Raw genomic sequence first — 14,236 nt, 5'->3', positions numbered from 1 at the left:
ATACCTAACATGGGGTATTTCAAGGTGCTGGTACTGCCCCTTAATTCACAGCCCACAAAATACTCGGTAGTGTTGTTTGTTTCTTTCTTAGTTTGAAGGGAGAGAGGAAGTATTGACCTCAGAAGCGGTGTCTTAGGGGAAAATTGATAGCATAGTGATGTGGTTTGTCTCACAGGTAAGTCTTGAATTTCAACATAAGGAATTACAACCTGTTTTTAAATGGCATAAAAAAAGAATGCCTTGAACTCACTACCCAGCCCAGGATGGCCTCAAACTCAAGATCCTCCTGTCTTATCCTCCTGACTATTAAGGTTGCAGGCTTTGTGCCTCTCTGCCTGGTTTATGGAAGCCTCTTTGTAAGAAGCCAAATTTTGTAATATTAAAGATGTCGTATGTTACAAATTTTTGTGTGATGATTGTCAATATGTGAATATGAATATGTGAATTAGAATATTCTCAAATAATAGTATTACATTTGTCAGCTTTCTGTCGGTCTAATAAATACCTGTGACAGTTTATAAGAAAGAAACATTTATTTTTGCTCACAATTCAGAGGTTTCAGTTTCAGTGAGTTGAGTCAGTGGATACGTGTCGCGTTGGGACTGCCTGCCAGGGCAGAACCACCTACCTCACAGCCAGGAGGCAAAGGACATGGAGACCCAGGTCCCCAGTCCTCTTAGGGGAGACACCCAGTGACCCAGAAACCTCCCAGTAATTCCCAATATGCCTAGGTTCTAAGCTAGAGACCACAAGCCCCTTCCACACAAGTGTGGAGCACCAGTCTTGGGATGTGTTCTCACAATTGCAGCTGTCTCCAATAACTTAAGGAACATAAAATGTGAGTTTTGAAAATGTTAAGGACCACCATTTTTAAAGAGTGTTTTTCCCATGTTTCGGGAAAAATAGGCTGGAAGTTAGAAGAACTGGGCAAAAAAATATGATATAAATTATGGGTACTGAAGTAGCTGGATTTGATTGTTGGGGTTTTTTGCTCTTTTTTGGAAGTGGGACCTGCCACCCAGCTCCCAAATAAATCCACACATGGAGGCTTATTATCATTTATGAATGCCCGGCTTTAGCTTGGCTTAGTTTCTAGCCAGCTTTTCTTAATTTAAATTATCCTGTCTACCTTTTGCCTCTGGGCTTTTCCTATTCTCTTACTTCTGTATCTTACTCTGCTCAGTGGCTTGCTGGGTGGCTGGGTGGCTGGGTGGCTGGCCCCTGGAGTCCTCCTCCTTCTCTGACTTCTTCATCCTAGATCTCACATCCCTCTTCCCAGAGTTCTCCTTCTGTTTATCCTTCTCTGCCTGCCAGCCCCACCTATCCTTTCTCCTGCGTCGCTATTGGCCAGTTCTTTATGAGACCGGCAGGCGTTTTAGACAGGCACAGTAACACAGCTTCACAGAGTTAAACAAATGCAACATAAACAAAAGTAACACACCTTAAAATGATATTCTACTACAGAATTTCCCCAAGGAACAAACCTCTGAGACAGACAGTTGTCTTTTTTTTTCATAAAACAGTGCTTTCTTTCCTGCTGCTGGAATAGTCCTTAGTAAAAATATTGTTCTATTGATTATGGTATATCTTTTCTTCTTAAAATGTCTCAGTTTCTCCCTTTGGTAGTGTAACAGGAGAATCAGCAGAGGTGTTGGACTACTCTGCAGCTGACTGTCCAGTCTTAGCTTCGTTTAACTCTTGTGGCTTCTGATTTCAGGTTTCTGATACTGGAACAGCTTTTGAACAGCGTAAAGCACACTAAAGGAGCTCGTCAGCAAACAGTTCAGTTGCACGTTGTTTCTGCCATTTCTAATTTATTGAAGGTAATTTTGTTTAAATTAATATTTACTTGCTACTTTGAACTTAAGTTTCTAACTAAGTAGGTTTTATGCTGATGCTTCTAGAGAAATTTATTACTCATTTTTCTTAATCTCTGATGAAAATGTTGTAGGACTGAGAGGTGTCCTTTATTTTTTCTCCATATAAACCTTGTTAGCAGCTGGCCTTGGCTTAGTGCCGTGCCGTAGACAACTAAACCTGATATCCTAGGACAGACATCGGTGGGCTGGGGTCTATGGGCCAAATCCAGCTGCTGCCTTTATATCTTTCTGTTTCTCAGTAAAACATATTAGTGTTCATTAGTCATTCATTTTATGGACATCATGAGTAATGATTTCCATATTCTGTGTTTTTTTGAAGTGATGAACATACTTGATTGAGAAGAATATATATATATTCCAAACTAGATCAGAACACCTGCTGTAATTGTACATTTTAATATTTTTTCATGTACTTTAGTATGTGGCTGGCTCCAAACGAAGTTTAGGCCCAGAAGTAAGAAGACTTGTCCTTACATTAGTGTTGGGAGCCCTAGAAAGTCCCAACCCCCTTCTGAGATGTGCCGCTTCAGAAGCATGGGCTAGACTGGCCCAGGTGGTTGATGATGGAGTTTTTACTGCTGGATTAGCTCAAGTTAGCTTTGACAAGTAAGTGAATTTCCTGATGTTCCTGGGCTGTTAACAAAATGGGATACAGTTAGCTGTTTAATGAACTAGTAAGAATGTTATTCTACAATTCAACTAAAAAAGGAAATTTGACTGTGAGTGCTTTCAGATGAAGGAAGCCCTTGGTCTGAAGACTGACCGCTGTTAGATGGATATTACAGTTGGCCATATATAGTCAATAGGTAGACTCTAGGCCAGCGGGGCAAGTCTGTCAGGTAAAGTACATGTGATACATAGCAGAGCAGTCTGTAGGAAGGGAAAGCTGTAGGCTGCAGACCAAAGGCCTCTGGAACTTAGGAAGATCACTCAGTCCCTCCAGCCAGTTGTCTTCAGCTATTCTGAAGAGAGGTCAGTAATATGGTCCTGTTTATTTAAGACTGTTAGAGTGAAAGGGGTATAATTTAGAATATAATACTAAACCAATTCTAAATGAAGTCCATGATTAAACCTGGTGTGGTAGCACATACTCACAAATCTCAAGAAACAAAAGCAAAGTTGCCACTGGTTTCCTCTCAGACCAGCCCCAGCCTGGGTGTGGCTTGAGCATATATGACCCTGTCTCCAAAGAAGTTCATGGTTATGAGTTTATTGTAAACATTGGTTAGTAATTGTGATGGTAATGTGAGCACTTTGGCCCTGGCTCAGATCTCACTGCCACATTACTCTGTGGGACTCCACTGTCCTCTTGAAATCACCTGTAAAATGCAGCAGTGATGGCATCACCCCGGGACTGCTGGGATGAAGGAAGAGCTGAAGTTCTGAAGAACACATAGGACATTCCCAGTAAATACTAACTTCTCTTAGAGATTTAGTATCTAAGTCCTGAAATTGAAGTGAATGAATTAGAGTATAACCTAATAATAAAACAGTATTAATGCCAACCTTATAAACTGTGTGTATGTGTGTATATGTCGTATATAATGTATATTTGTATATATGTTGTATGTAGTGAGTGTGTGTGTGTATATGTATGTGTGTGTGTGTGTGTGTGTGTGTGTGTGTGTGTGTGTCATAGTATATATGCTAAATAGTAGGTGTATATCTCTGAGATGGTCTGGTGAGAAAATGGTGGGGTACGGTGGTACACACCTTTAATCTCAGTACTTAAAAGGCAGAAGCAGGCAGATCTCTGTGTTCAAGGGCAGCCTCATCTACACAATGAATCTCTCATTCTGTGTGTGTGTCTGTCTGTCTGTCTCTCTCTCTCTCTCTGGCTTTTTTTTTTTCTGTTTTTGGTTTTTCAAGACAGGGTTTTTCTGTAGCTTTGGAGCCTGTCCTGGACTAGCTCTGTAGACCAGGCTGGCCTCAAACTCACAGAGATCCACCTGGCTCTGCCTCCCAAGTGCTAGGATTAAAGGTGTGCACCACCACTGCCTGGCTCTCTCTGGCTTTTTGAGACAGAGTTTCTTCATGTAACCTTGGCTGCCCTGGAACTAGTTTGTAGGCTAACCCTGAGTGCTGGGATTAAAGACATAGGCCACCACCACTGCACGCACAGCTTGAGACCCTGTCTTAATTTTTTTTAAAAAGAAAAAGGAAATGTCTTAGGGTTTCAATGGCTGTGGAGAGACACCATGCCAATGGCAACTCTTATAAAGAAAAACATTTGATGTCGTGGCTTACAGTTCAGAAGTTTAGTTCATTATCATCATGGCGGACATGACGGTATGCAGGCAGACGTGGTGCTGGAGAGGTAGCTAAGAGCTCTACATTTTTCAAAGGCAACAGAAAGTAGTCTCTCTTACTGGGTGTGGCTTGAACTATAAGACTTCAAAGCCTCCACAGTGACACACTTCCTCCAACAAGGCCACACCTCCTAATAGTGCCTCTCCCTTGGGGGCCACTATCCTCCAGACCACCACAGGAAAGATGCTTTTCTGTTTTTCTAACTATCCTTATGAAAAGTTTTGTCTGTGTAACAAATTACATGGATTGAAATACTTATTTTTCATTTATTGTGTACATTTTTGTGCATGTGTGAGTGGTGCACATGTATGTTTGTAGTTACTCATATATGTGTGTGAATGAATATGCAAGGGTGTGTATATATGTATGTGGGTGTTGACGTATATGTGTGGGTGCGCGTGTGCCACAGCGTGCATGTGCGTGCAGGTGGACCTCAGAAAGACAATTTATGGAAATAGACCCTCTCCTTCTATAGATTGAATCCTAGGGTTGGACTTAGGTAGTCAACCCTCACAAACTGGGCCCCTGCATGATGAGTTTTGTTTGGGTTTATCTTTTCTGTGCTTGTTTTTATTTTTATTTCTATAATTACAGGTTGAAGTCAGCAAGAGATGTGGTTAGCAGAACAGGCCACTCCCTGGCTCTGGGATCCCTGCATAGGTACTTAGGGGGCATAGGTCCTCAGCACTTGAGTTCCTGCATTGGAGTGCTTTATACTTTGTCTCAGGACAGCACTTCTCCTGATGTGCAGGTGAGTCTCCTCACATGACACCTTCCTTGAAATCTGACTTGTCCATAATTCAGATTCTGTATTCACTAACAGCTTATACTCCATGTAAATGTCAAAGCTGTCATTAAGTTTGATAGATTTTAAAATTCAAATCTCTCTTCCACTCATACTCATGAGTGCCTAAAAAGTCAATCACATTCGCTACCTTTTCTGAAAAATGAACCACTCTTTCATTAGATTAAAGCATCTGAGCTTGTTAGGCACTGGGCTCTGTGTAGTGTTCTTCCAAATACACTGGCACAGTTGGTCCTCCTGATGACGTAGGGCAGGAAGTCCTCTGAGGGGATCTGAGGCTTTCAGAAGCTAAGTTCTTCTTCATAGCTGAGAAGCTAATTGTGAGCAAGATTTCAAAAACAAAGACAAAGAAACAGCTTAGAGACTGAAAACCCACTTTGACTAGTGTGCCATACATTTGTGTGGGTTACCCGTTTCTAACTACTACACCATTCCTATGGCATCTTCATCAAGTCTGAAGTGGTTTCTGTTCTCCTAGTGGTTGTTGTTTTGTTTTGTTTTGTTTTGTTCTGTTTTGTTTTGTTTTGCTTTGCTTTTTTGAGACAAGGTTTCTCTATATAGCCCTGGCTGCCCCAGAAGTCACTCTGTAGACCAGGTTGGCCTAGAACTCAGAGATCCACCTGCCTCTGCCTCCCAAGTGCTAGGATTAAAGGTGTGCATGATTACACTCACCTATGATTGTTTTTAAGACAATACTTCATTCATATATCCTTGGGGTTTTTTTTTGTTTTGTTTTATTTTGTTTACAGTAGTCTTAACTACATAGCTCTGGCTGACCTAAAACTTGTAATCCATTATGCTGCCTCAGCCTCCTAAGTATTCTCCTATTTTATTTATTTTCCTTACCTCTTCCCACTTGTACATATGCCCCTAATTTTTTACAGTAGCCTCCTAAAGGACCTTACTATTTTTTTAATTATTTTCTTTCCAGTCCTTTCTGAATGTGAAACCAGATTTGTCTAAAATGTTTTATTTTGCATCCTCTCTGCTGAAGAGTTCATTAGGCTGCTCATGGCTTCTTTTTGGTTTGTTGGTTTGGTTTTTTTTTTTTTGTTTTTTTTTTTTCAGGACTAGGAATTGAACCCAGGGCCTTGTGTATGCCAGCAGCCAAGTCCTCCACTGATGAACCTCATCCCCAAACTCTTTTTACCTTTAGATAGGAAACCACTAAGTTCCCTTAGCCTGGCCTTGAACTTGTTATGCGGACTGGCCTCACACTGCCTGAGCCACCTGAATAACTGAGATGACAGGCTTGTGCCACCACCCTGGCATTTGTTTCATTTCACTTTGTCTTATTTTGAGGTGGTCTCTCACTGTGTAGCCTAGGGTGGCATCAAACTCGTGATCCTCCTGCACCACCATGGCCCTCCTAAGCAGCTTCCCAGATGACCCAAGACCCATCTCTGCTACTGTCCCCAAAAACCGACTTCTGTAGGTGACCCGCCTGCTCTGCTTCCATCCTTCTCTCAGCTCTCCCTTTCCTTCTTCCTCCTCCTATCTGGGAGTGCAAACACTAGTTTTTATTCCTGTGTATTAATTACATATCGCGATTGCTTTTTTATGGCTTATTTCAGTTTTCACACATGGATATAATGTATGTTGATCATCTGCGTCTCCTTTACCATCTCTGTCCCCTCACTGCTTTCCATCCTCTGCCCAACTAGACCCCTCATGTCCTCCTCTCTTTGCTGTGGATATCGCTCTGTGTAAATAAAGTTCTGATTGGCCAGTGGCAAGGCAGGAAGCATAGGCAGGACAAGAAAGAAGAGAATTCTGGGAGTAGAAGGTTGGAGAGAGTCACCGCCAGCCGCCGCCATGAGAAGCAACATGTAAAGACACTGGTAAGCCACGAGCCATGTGGCAAAGTATAGATTAACAGAAATGGGTTAATTTAAGATAGAAGAAGTAGATAACAAGAAGCCTGCCACGGCCATACAGTTTATAAGCAATATAAGTTTCTGTGTGCTTTCTTGGTTGGGTCTGAGCGACTGTGGGACTGGTGGGTAAGAGAGATTTGTCCTGACTGTGGGCCAGGCAGGAAAACTCTAACTACATCTCTTCCTCCTCCTCCTCCTCCTTCTCCACTTCTTTCCTCTTCTTCCTCCTCTTCTTTATGACCTGGTGAGCGGTTAGGGTTGCTGGCAGGAATGGGATGAGGTTGTTGCAGCAGGATGAGCAGCTTGCCCATGGGGTAAGGTGTCTTTTCCTCCCCTCGTGGAGGGATGGGCAGTCCAATTTAACTATCTCATCAAATTTCAACATCTATGCTCTAGTTAGTGTTTGTGCTTAAATTACCATGTTGTGTGTAGAATTCTCCACATCATTTAATGCTTAGCTGAACTGACTTATAAACTTTCCATTTTTCAGCCATCTCTGTAGCCTAGGCTACCCTTAAATTTCCTGTGTAGCCAAAGCTGATCTTGAACTGATCCTCCTTGACTCCTCCAGTGCTGGAATTACAGATGTGTGCTACCACATCCAGGTCCTCAACCATCTTTAATGGCACCTCTAATCTTGGTGCTTGATCATGAGTTACAGGCCAACTTAGACTGTATAGAATTTAAGGTTATCCTGGCAGCAAGACTCTCTCAAAAACACCAAAGCACGCCTGGCGGTGGTGGCACACTCCTTTAATCCCAGCACTCAGGAGACAGAGGCAGGTGGATCTCTGAGCCTCGTCTACAGAGTGAGTTCCAGGATAGCCAGGACTACATGGAGAAACCCTGCCTCAAAAAAAACAAAAACAAAAACAAAAATAGCCAGGCGGTGGTGGCACATGCCTTTAATCCCAGCACTCGGGAGGTAGAGCCAGGAGGATCTCTGTGAGTTCAAGGCCAGCCTGGTCTACTAAGTGAGTTCCAGGAAAGGCACAAAGCTACACAGAGAAACTCTGTCTCGAAAAACCAAAAAAAACCCACCAAAGCACAAACAGCCAGGCTCAATAGCAGGTGCTTAGGTAGAAGGATTATAGATTCAAGGCCTGTGTGGGCTACAGAGTGAGTTCAAGGCCAACCTGAGCAACTTAGGGAGACCCTGAATCAAAGGGGAAAAGTAAAAAAAAGAAAGGTTTAGAGATGTAGCCCATTCACAGAGTGTCTGCCTAATATGTGTAAGGTCCTAAATCCGATCCTTGGTATTACCACAAGAAGAATTAACAGTATTGTGTGTTTTATCTGTCAGAATCCCTTTCTCAATTTCAAAAATACCTGTTCTAATGTGCATAGTTTTATACTGATTTTATATGGCTTGTTGATTAAATTTAATGCTTTTTCTGTGACTTCTGTTGTCATCAAACTTGGGTCATCTTTGGGCTATGTACAGCTTATCGCCAGAGTGCATCTTTATCAAGCACAAAAGGAAGCTGAGTCTTGATGGGTTGCTCTTATCTCCCAACTAACAGATAGGAGCTCATTTTTGTAGCATTTAGGTTTTGCGAGAAATACACATCCACTTGGTGTGGTGATGGAGGGAGAAATGTCTCGTTCACATCTAACAACACTCTTTGCTCACTTTGTATAATGGATCGTCGAGCATTTCTAACAGTAGGGAAATCCTGTGATGTCCCTACCTCCTTATCCTTCAACTTCAGAAGTTAGCAGGACATGGGCACTTTCAGTTCCCCTAAACCAGAGTGTGCGTTGTTATATATGAAGGTACTCCACCCATCCAAGTGTATGTGTCTGTAAAGAAAGTGAGCAGACTGAAAAACCATCATAGGCACCTGGATCAGGAAGCTAAACGTGGCCTACCCTAGACACTCCGCTGATGCTCTCTTTCAGTGAACTGTCCACCCCACAGAGATAGCTACTACCCTGTCTGAGACAGCACAGACTAGGTTTTTATCTTTTATATTTTACATAATGGAATTATACAGAGTAGACTCTGATGTCCAACTTTCTTCATTCATTTTTATTATTTATCTGAACAGCAAACAAACTAGATTTATTCAAGCTGCTAGCCAGAGTATCCTTGTCTTTGATATTCTCGTTGCTCAGCTATGTTTAGATATGTCGTTCTGAATTTGACGATTGAGTTGGTTTTATATTTAATATTTAAAGATAAGGATTTTCTTGGCTAGAGAGATGGCTCGGTGGTTAAGAGCAGTTGTTCTTCTTGCAGAGGACCTGGGTTCAGTTCCACCACTCACAACCATCTGTAACTCTAGTTCTTCTTCTGGGCCCTGTGGTCACCGGGCATGCATGTGGTCCACATACATACATATAGACATACATTCATGTGGTGATATATTGTGTACCCTAATAAACTTATCTGGGGATCAGAGGACAGAGCCAGCCACTAGATCAGACAGTGGTGGCACACACCCTTAATCCTATCACTTGGGAGGCAGAGATCTGTCTGGATCTCTGAGTTCAAGGCCACACTGGGAACAGTCAGGCAGTGGTGGCACATGCCTTTAATCTCAGCACTTGAGATCTCATGCCTTTGCTTGGAAAGCACACACGCCTTTAATCCCAGGAAGTGACATGGCTGGATGGAGAACGGTATATAAGGCCTGAGGAGACAGGAACTAAGAGCAGTCCTCAGGGGTGAGGACTCAGAGGCTTTCAGTCTGAGGATTCCTGGAAACAGGATCGGCTGAGGAGCTGGCGAGGTGAGGTTGGCTGTGGCTTGTTGTGCTTCTCTGATCTTTCAGCTTTCACCCCAGTATCTGGCTCTGGGTTTATTTAATTAATAAGACCATTTAGCAATTTGTGTTACACACTCACACACATGATATAAAATAAATATTTTTTAAGGATTTTCTTAAACTCATAGGGCTCACTTACTCTCTTTCCAAATTTGTAGACATATCCATTCCTTAATCTCCATTGCTTTTTAATTTGCTAAACAAAGACCAGTTTAATGCCTTTTGTGTTTTGTGATGCAGCTGTGATGTGTTGATTTCCTTTTGTCTTCACAGACCTGGGCACTTCACTCTCTCTCTCTGACCATTGATTCTGCTGGTGCACTCTATCACGTCCACGTGGAGTCCACCCTGTCACTCATTACCATGTTGTTGTTAAGTGTGCCTCCAGCTCACACCGAAGTTCACCAGAGTCTTGGCCGCTGCTTGAACGCCCTGATTACCACGTTAGGCCCAGAGCTACAGGGTATGCAGAGGCTGCTTTCGTGGTGTTTTACATGAGGATACATACATGGAAATACGTTCGCATCTTAGTCTCTGTGCTTAGCATGTAGCAGGTGTTCCATATGTCTTGTTAAATGAAAGTTTCAGTTCAATCAGCCTGGAGTCTCCTACCTTGGAAAGATAAAAGTGCCATATTAAGAGAGATGGGATTTGTCCTAAAAATACTTGCCTAAATAATTAAAGTGGCAGACATAAAGTATAGTAGAATAAAGAACTCTGCTCTCCAAGAAATAAATCCAAAGTTTCAAATAGTCAAACCTCTTCAAATCACATGGTATATTATGATTTATACACCAGCAGAGCTAAGCTGATTGGCAGTTTCTAATTCTGCTTTTTACCAAATTTTACTTTTCATGAATATTTACTGAAACCTGTAAATAGTTTTGGATTCTTCCAATAAACAGTTCATTTAGAACAAACTAATTGGGCTGGTGAGATGGCTCAGCAGACAAAGGCACTTTTTGCCAAACCCCCTGGTTTGAGCCCTGTGATCCATGTGGTGAAGAGAGCCAGCTCCTGCCAAGTTGTCCTCTGACCTCCACACACTCACGGTTGTATGCTCACCCACCCACATAAACACATACAAAATAAGTAAAGAGTCATTTTTTAAGAAGGCTTAAGAACAAGATAATCTTTCAGTGTGGCACCTTACTATTCTTCCCCTGCTATGTGTATGTGTACGCGCATGTGTGTGTCATACAAAAGGCCTCCCACATGTTAAGCATATGTTTAGCCAATGACCCATGCTTCAGTTCATGTCTCTGTTTCTGTGGTAGGAATTTTATTTGACAAATCTATGAAATAATTTTAATGAACTTTAAAGCCTTCTTTCTGTATGTTTAAAGACTAGTGGTTTTATAGGCTTTTTTTTAGGTTTTTAATGACTTCAGCTTTTGGCTTTTAATAATTTCAGGTAACAATACTTCCGTGTCCACCTTAAGGACTTCCTGTCTGCTGGGTTGCGCGGTGATGCAAGACAACCCAGGCTGCCTGGTCCAGGCTCAGGCCATCTCTTGCCTTCAGCAGCTTCACATGTTTGCTCCACAACATGTCAACCTGTCTAGCCTGGTCAGCTGCCTCTGTGTGAGTATGAAAGTATAAGTGTGTTTCTAGTTTCTGAGACTTGAGTTTATTCCAAATTAATTATTTTCTAGACTATGTACAAATTATGCTATATGTATGATTGTAGTCTGTTTTAGAAAGGGGAAGGACCACTTTCATACATCAACCTCTCAGCCTTTCATACATGGATTCATTTTCCTGCTAGTCATGTGAACATAAATTCTGGTGTATCTATTCATGACTCGAGACACTTACTGAATGCTCGTACTATGGAAGTCTCTGTGTACGTGCTAGGGACCTGCAAGTGTTCTGTGTGTCCTGTCTGTTCTCCCTGCCCTTCTGCTCACATTACATCAGAAGTTCTGTTCCCAGGTGGATAGGTTGGAGACGGCTCAGTGGGCAGGAGTGCTTGCTCTGTGAGCATGAGGACGGGAGTTGAGCACGCTCGCTCCCCCACATGCAAGCATAGTAGAGACAGCTAGGTCCTGGGAGCTCACAGGCCAGCCAGTGACACTGAAATAGCACACTCCAGGGACCAAGGCAGAGAGTAGTAGAGTGGGACATTAGAAGCCATCTTATGACCTCCACGGCTCCTGCGGTGGCCACACACACAATCCACAGAGAGAGAGAATGAGAAAATACCTTTCCTTAGCATTTGTGTGTAACACATCAATATCTGGGTCTTTCTAATGTGTCTAACAAATGTAAACAAGTAAAGCCAGCCACCCAGAAGTTCTCATCAAGTGATTCATAAACCATCTTCACTTTGATGCTTTTCCTGGGACATGACCAGTATCTGTCTAGACTTGCCACAAAAATTGAGTTCCAGAAGATCTACAAATATGGTCAAACACAAGATTGTAAACCTGACTAAAATGTTATTTGTAGGTTCTTTTTGTTGTTGGAAGGGTGCTGTCTGTTACTGTTTTGTATTTAACTTGATTATGACATTCTCCAGCATGAATGCTATAGGTGATGTGTGTGTCACAGTGACAGCCTGTTGGACAAACACATGGGAAGGGGCTGGAGAGATGACTCAGAGGTTAAGAGCACCGGCTACTCTTCTAGAGGTCCTGAGTTCAATTCCCAGCACCCACATGGTGGCTCACAACCATCTGTAATGAGATCTGGTGCCTCTAAAAAAAAAATAAATTTAAAAAAAAGAAAAACACATACACAAAAAACCACATGGGAATTCCTTTAATTGTATAGCTTGAGGCTATGAAATATATAGCATTTCAGAACTTAAAAGATGCATCTAAAACTGCCAAATTATCCCATCTTTTGCATCATTAAAATAAGTCTTTAAAAGGTAGCCTGAGGGCCACAGCATCAGGCAATTTACCGAATATAGCCGTGGGTTACTGTAATCTCTCTCCTGAATTTCTTGCCCTCTTCCTTATTTTATCACTGCCCTTGGAAGTTTTGCGGCCTGATCATAGCCATGCTTTCGTCCCTTCCTAGTTGGGTGAGCTCCCATAACCCCTTCCAGGCTCGGCCACTTCATTTGTTAAATCCAGGATTACATGGATGCTGACGTAGTGATACATGGACCACACGTTGGAATAGCATTGACATGTCTTAAGCAATATGTAATATTAATGATTGATGCTGACTGCCATATAAAACTTTAAAAAGATGATATAGCTAGCTATGGTATGAGTCTGTTATATGTTAGGGGGAACAGCAAGGGAAAAGATTCTTATCTTCACCACTCAAAGGTAATTTCTCCCATGATATTAATTTCTACATCTGAAGGATTTTTGCAGAACTCAGTTACTGAAACAGCTATTCCATTCTATTGCAAGTTGACCTGACTTTAAGAAAATGGTTGTGCTCCTGTATTTAAATGGAGAGTGGGTCTCCCTGCCTGGTAGATGATCTCGCTTAACTAAGAAACAGTAAGATTAACACCCACTAATCCATGACGAATAAGATCTCATTTATTACCTTTTTCCTTTCTCATGCCAAAAAAGGCTATATAAGAAAAACAGAGCCAGTGACGTTTAAAATAGAAATCATTTTAAAATGGTTTTCATTGTATTATACTAGAATATTTTAATAATTTGATTAGCAATTTATTCTAAATTTATAGATTGAGTTTATTATATTTTGCAGTATTTCCCTAAGTAAAGAAATTGTATGTCATCATTGGCCAATAATCATACACTAAAGGCTCCCTGCTAACTGCACACTGCCTCGCTTCTGTCTGAACTTGGACTTAGCGACACTAGCAGTTCTGAGCACTCTGTTTCAAAATCAAACAATCTATAATGAACGTGTGCTGAGGTGAACTGTGTAAGCACAGCCCAGCTTGCTCCTCCCACAGATGTGTCTACTGGGCTGCTTCGGATCTGAGGCACAAGAAGAGCTTCAAGGAAAGCCTCATTAGTCAAGTGGACATTCAGTCCTTGCCTGGTTCATATCTTTACATCCTGAAATTTGTAATTCAGCTATTTTCAAGATCTTAGTTCAACTCTTATTTTATCAAGTTGGAAAATAAAATGTTTGTAACTGTGTTTAGATTGAAGCTAAGCCAATTTGAAGGATAACTCTCAGCCTTTATATTTGAATGCTTAGCTGATTGTTGTCATAGTCGTCCTATTACTTATCTTTGGATCTTGTCATGACTGGTCTGTCCTTTGTTTTGTGCAGGAGATCTTGTTGGATAATTCTGTGTTGGTAGGTCCCTGACCCTGACTCCTAACTTTGTTGAAGTTTGCAGTACTGTTGTTGGTATTGGTTTGGTTGCAGATGTTTCTCTGTGTTTGAGCTAACTGCAATGCACAACCCACTATGCATAGCATGTTTCTTGGTGTTTATTTAATACTAGTGCCAACAAGTCCTTCCTAACCTTCTTCTCCAGCTGGTGCACTTGCTCCTTGCTCTACCATTTGCAATGTTTTGGTTTAACACATTCATTTCGGAAAGACATTGTGATTGCGGCTTGATTGGCTGTCCGTGTGTTGCCTGCTTTGTCTGCCTGCTCTGACCCAGCCTCCATTGCTTTCCCGAGTTGACACGCTGGAG

The 14,236-nt window shown here is 41.9% G+C and overlaps 1 protein-coding gene across 3 annotated transcripts in view; it reads left to right on the top strand.

The window, feature by feature from the left end:
- The window catches only part of Heatr5a (HEAT repeat containing 5A), a 115,159-nt gene that overhangs the window by 61,918 nt on the left and 39,005 nt on the right, over nucleotides 1-14,236 (top strand). For 2 of the 3 annotated variants that reach the window (XM_036206147.1, XM_036206148.1), the window contains exons 17-22: nucleotides 1,718-1,823; nucleotides 2,299-2,486; nucleotides 4,785-4,941; nucleotides 9,917-10,106; nucleotides 11,058-11,227; nucleotides 13,862-13,888. In XM_036206147.1, coding sequence (XP_036062040.1) covers nucleotides 1,718-1,823; nucleotides 2,299-2,486; nucleotides 4,785-4,941; nucleotides 9,917-10,106; nucleotides 11,058-11,227; nucleotides 13,862-13,888 — 838 coding nt within the window. The remainder of the gene's footprint in view (nucleotides 1-1,717; nucleotides 1,824-2,298; nucleotides 2,487-4,784; nucleotides 4,942-9,916; nucleotides 10,107-11,057; nucleotides 11,228-13,861; nucleotides 13,889-14,236) is intronic. The other variant, XM_036206149.1, reaches the window with a different exon arrangement.

This window comes from Onychomys torridus, chromosome 14 (genome assembly GCF_903995425.1).
Source record: "Onychomys torridus chromosome 14, mOncTor1.1, whole genome shotgun sequence".
Taxonomy (NCBI): Eukaryota; Metazoa; Chordata; class Mammalia; order Rodentia; family Cricetidae; genus Onychomys; species Onychomys torridus.
This window is presented reverse-complemented; position numbering and strand designations above follow the sequence as displayed.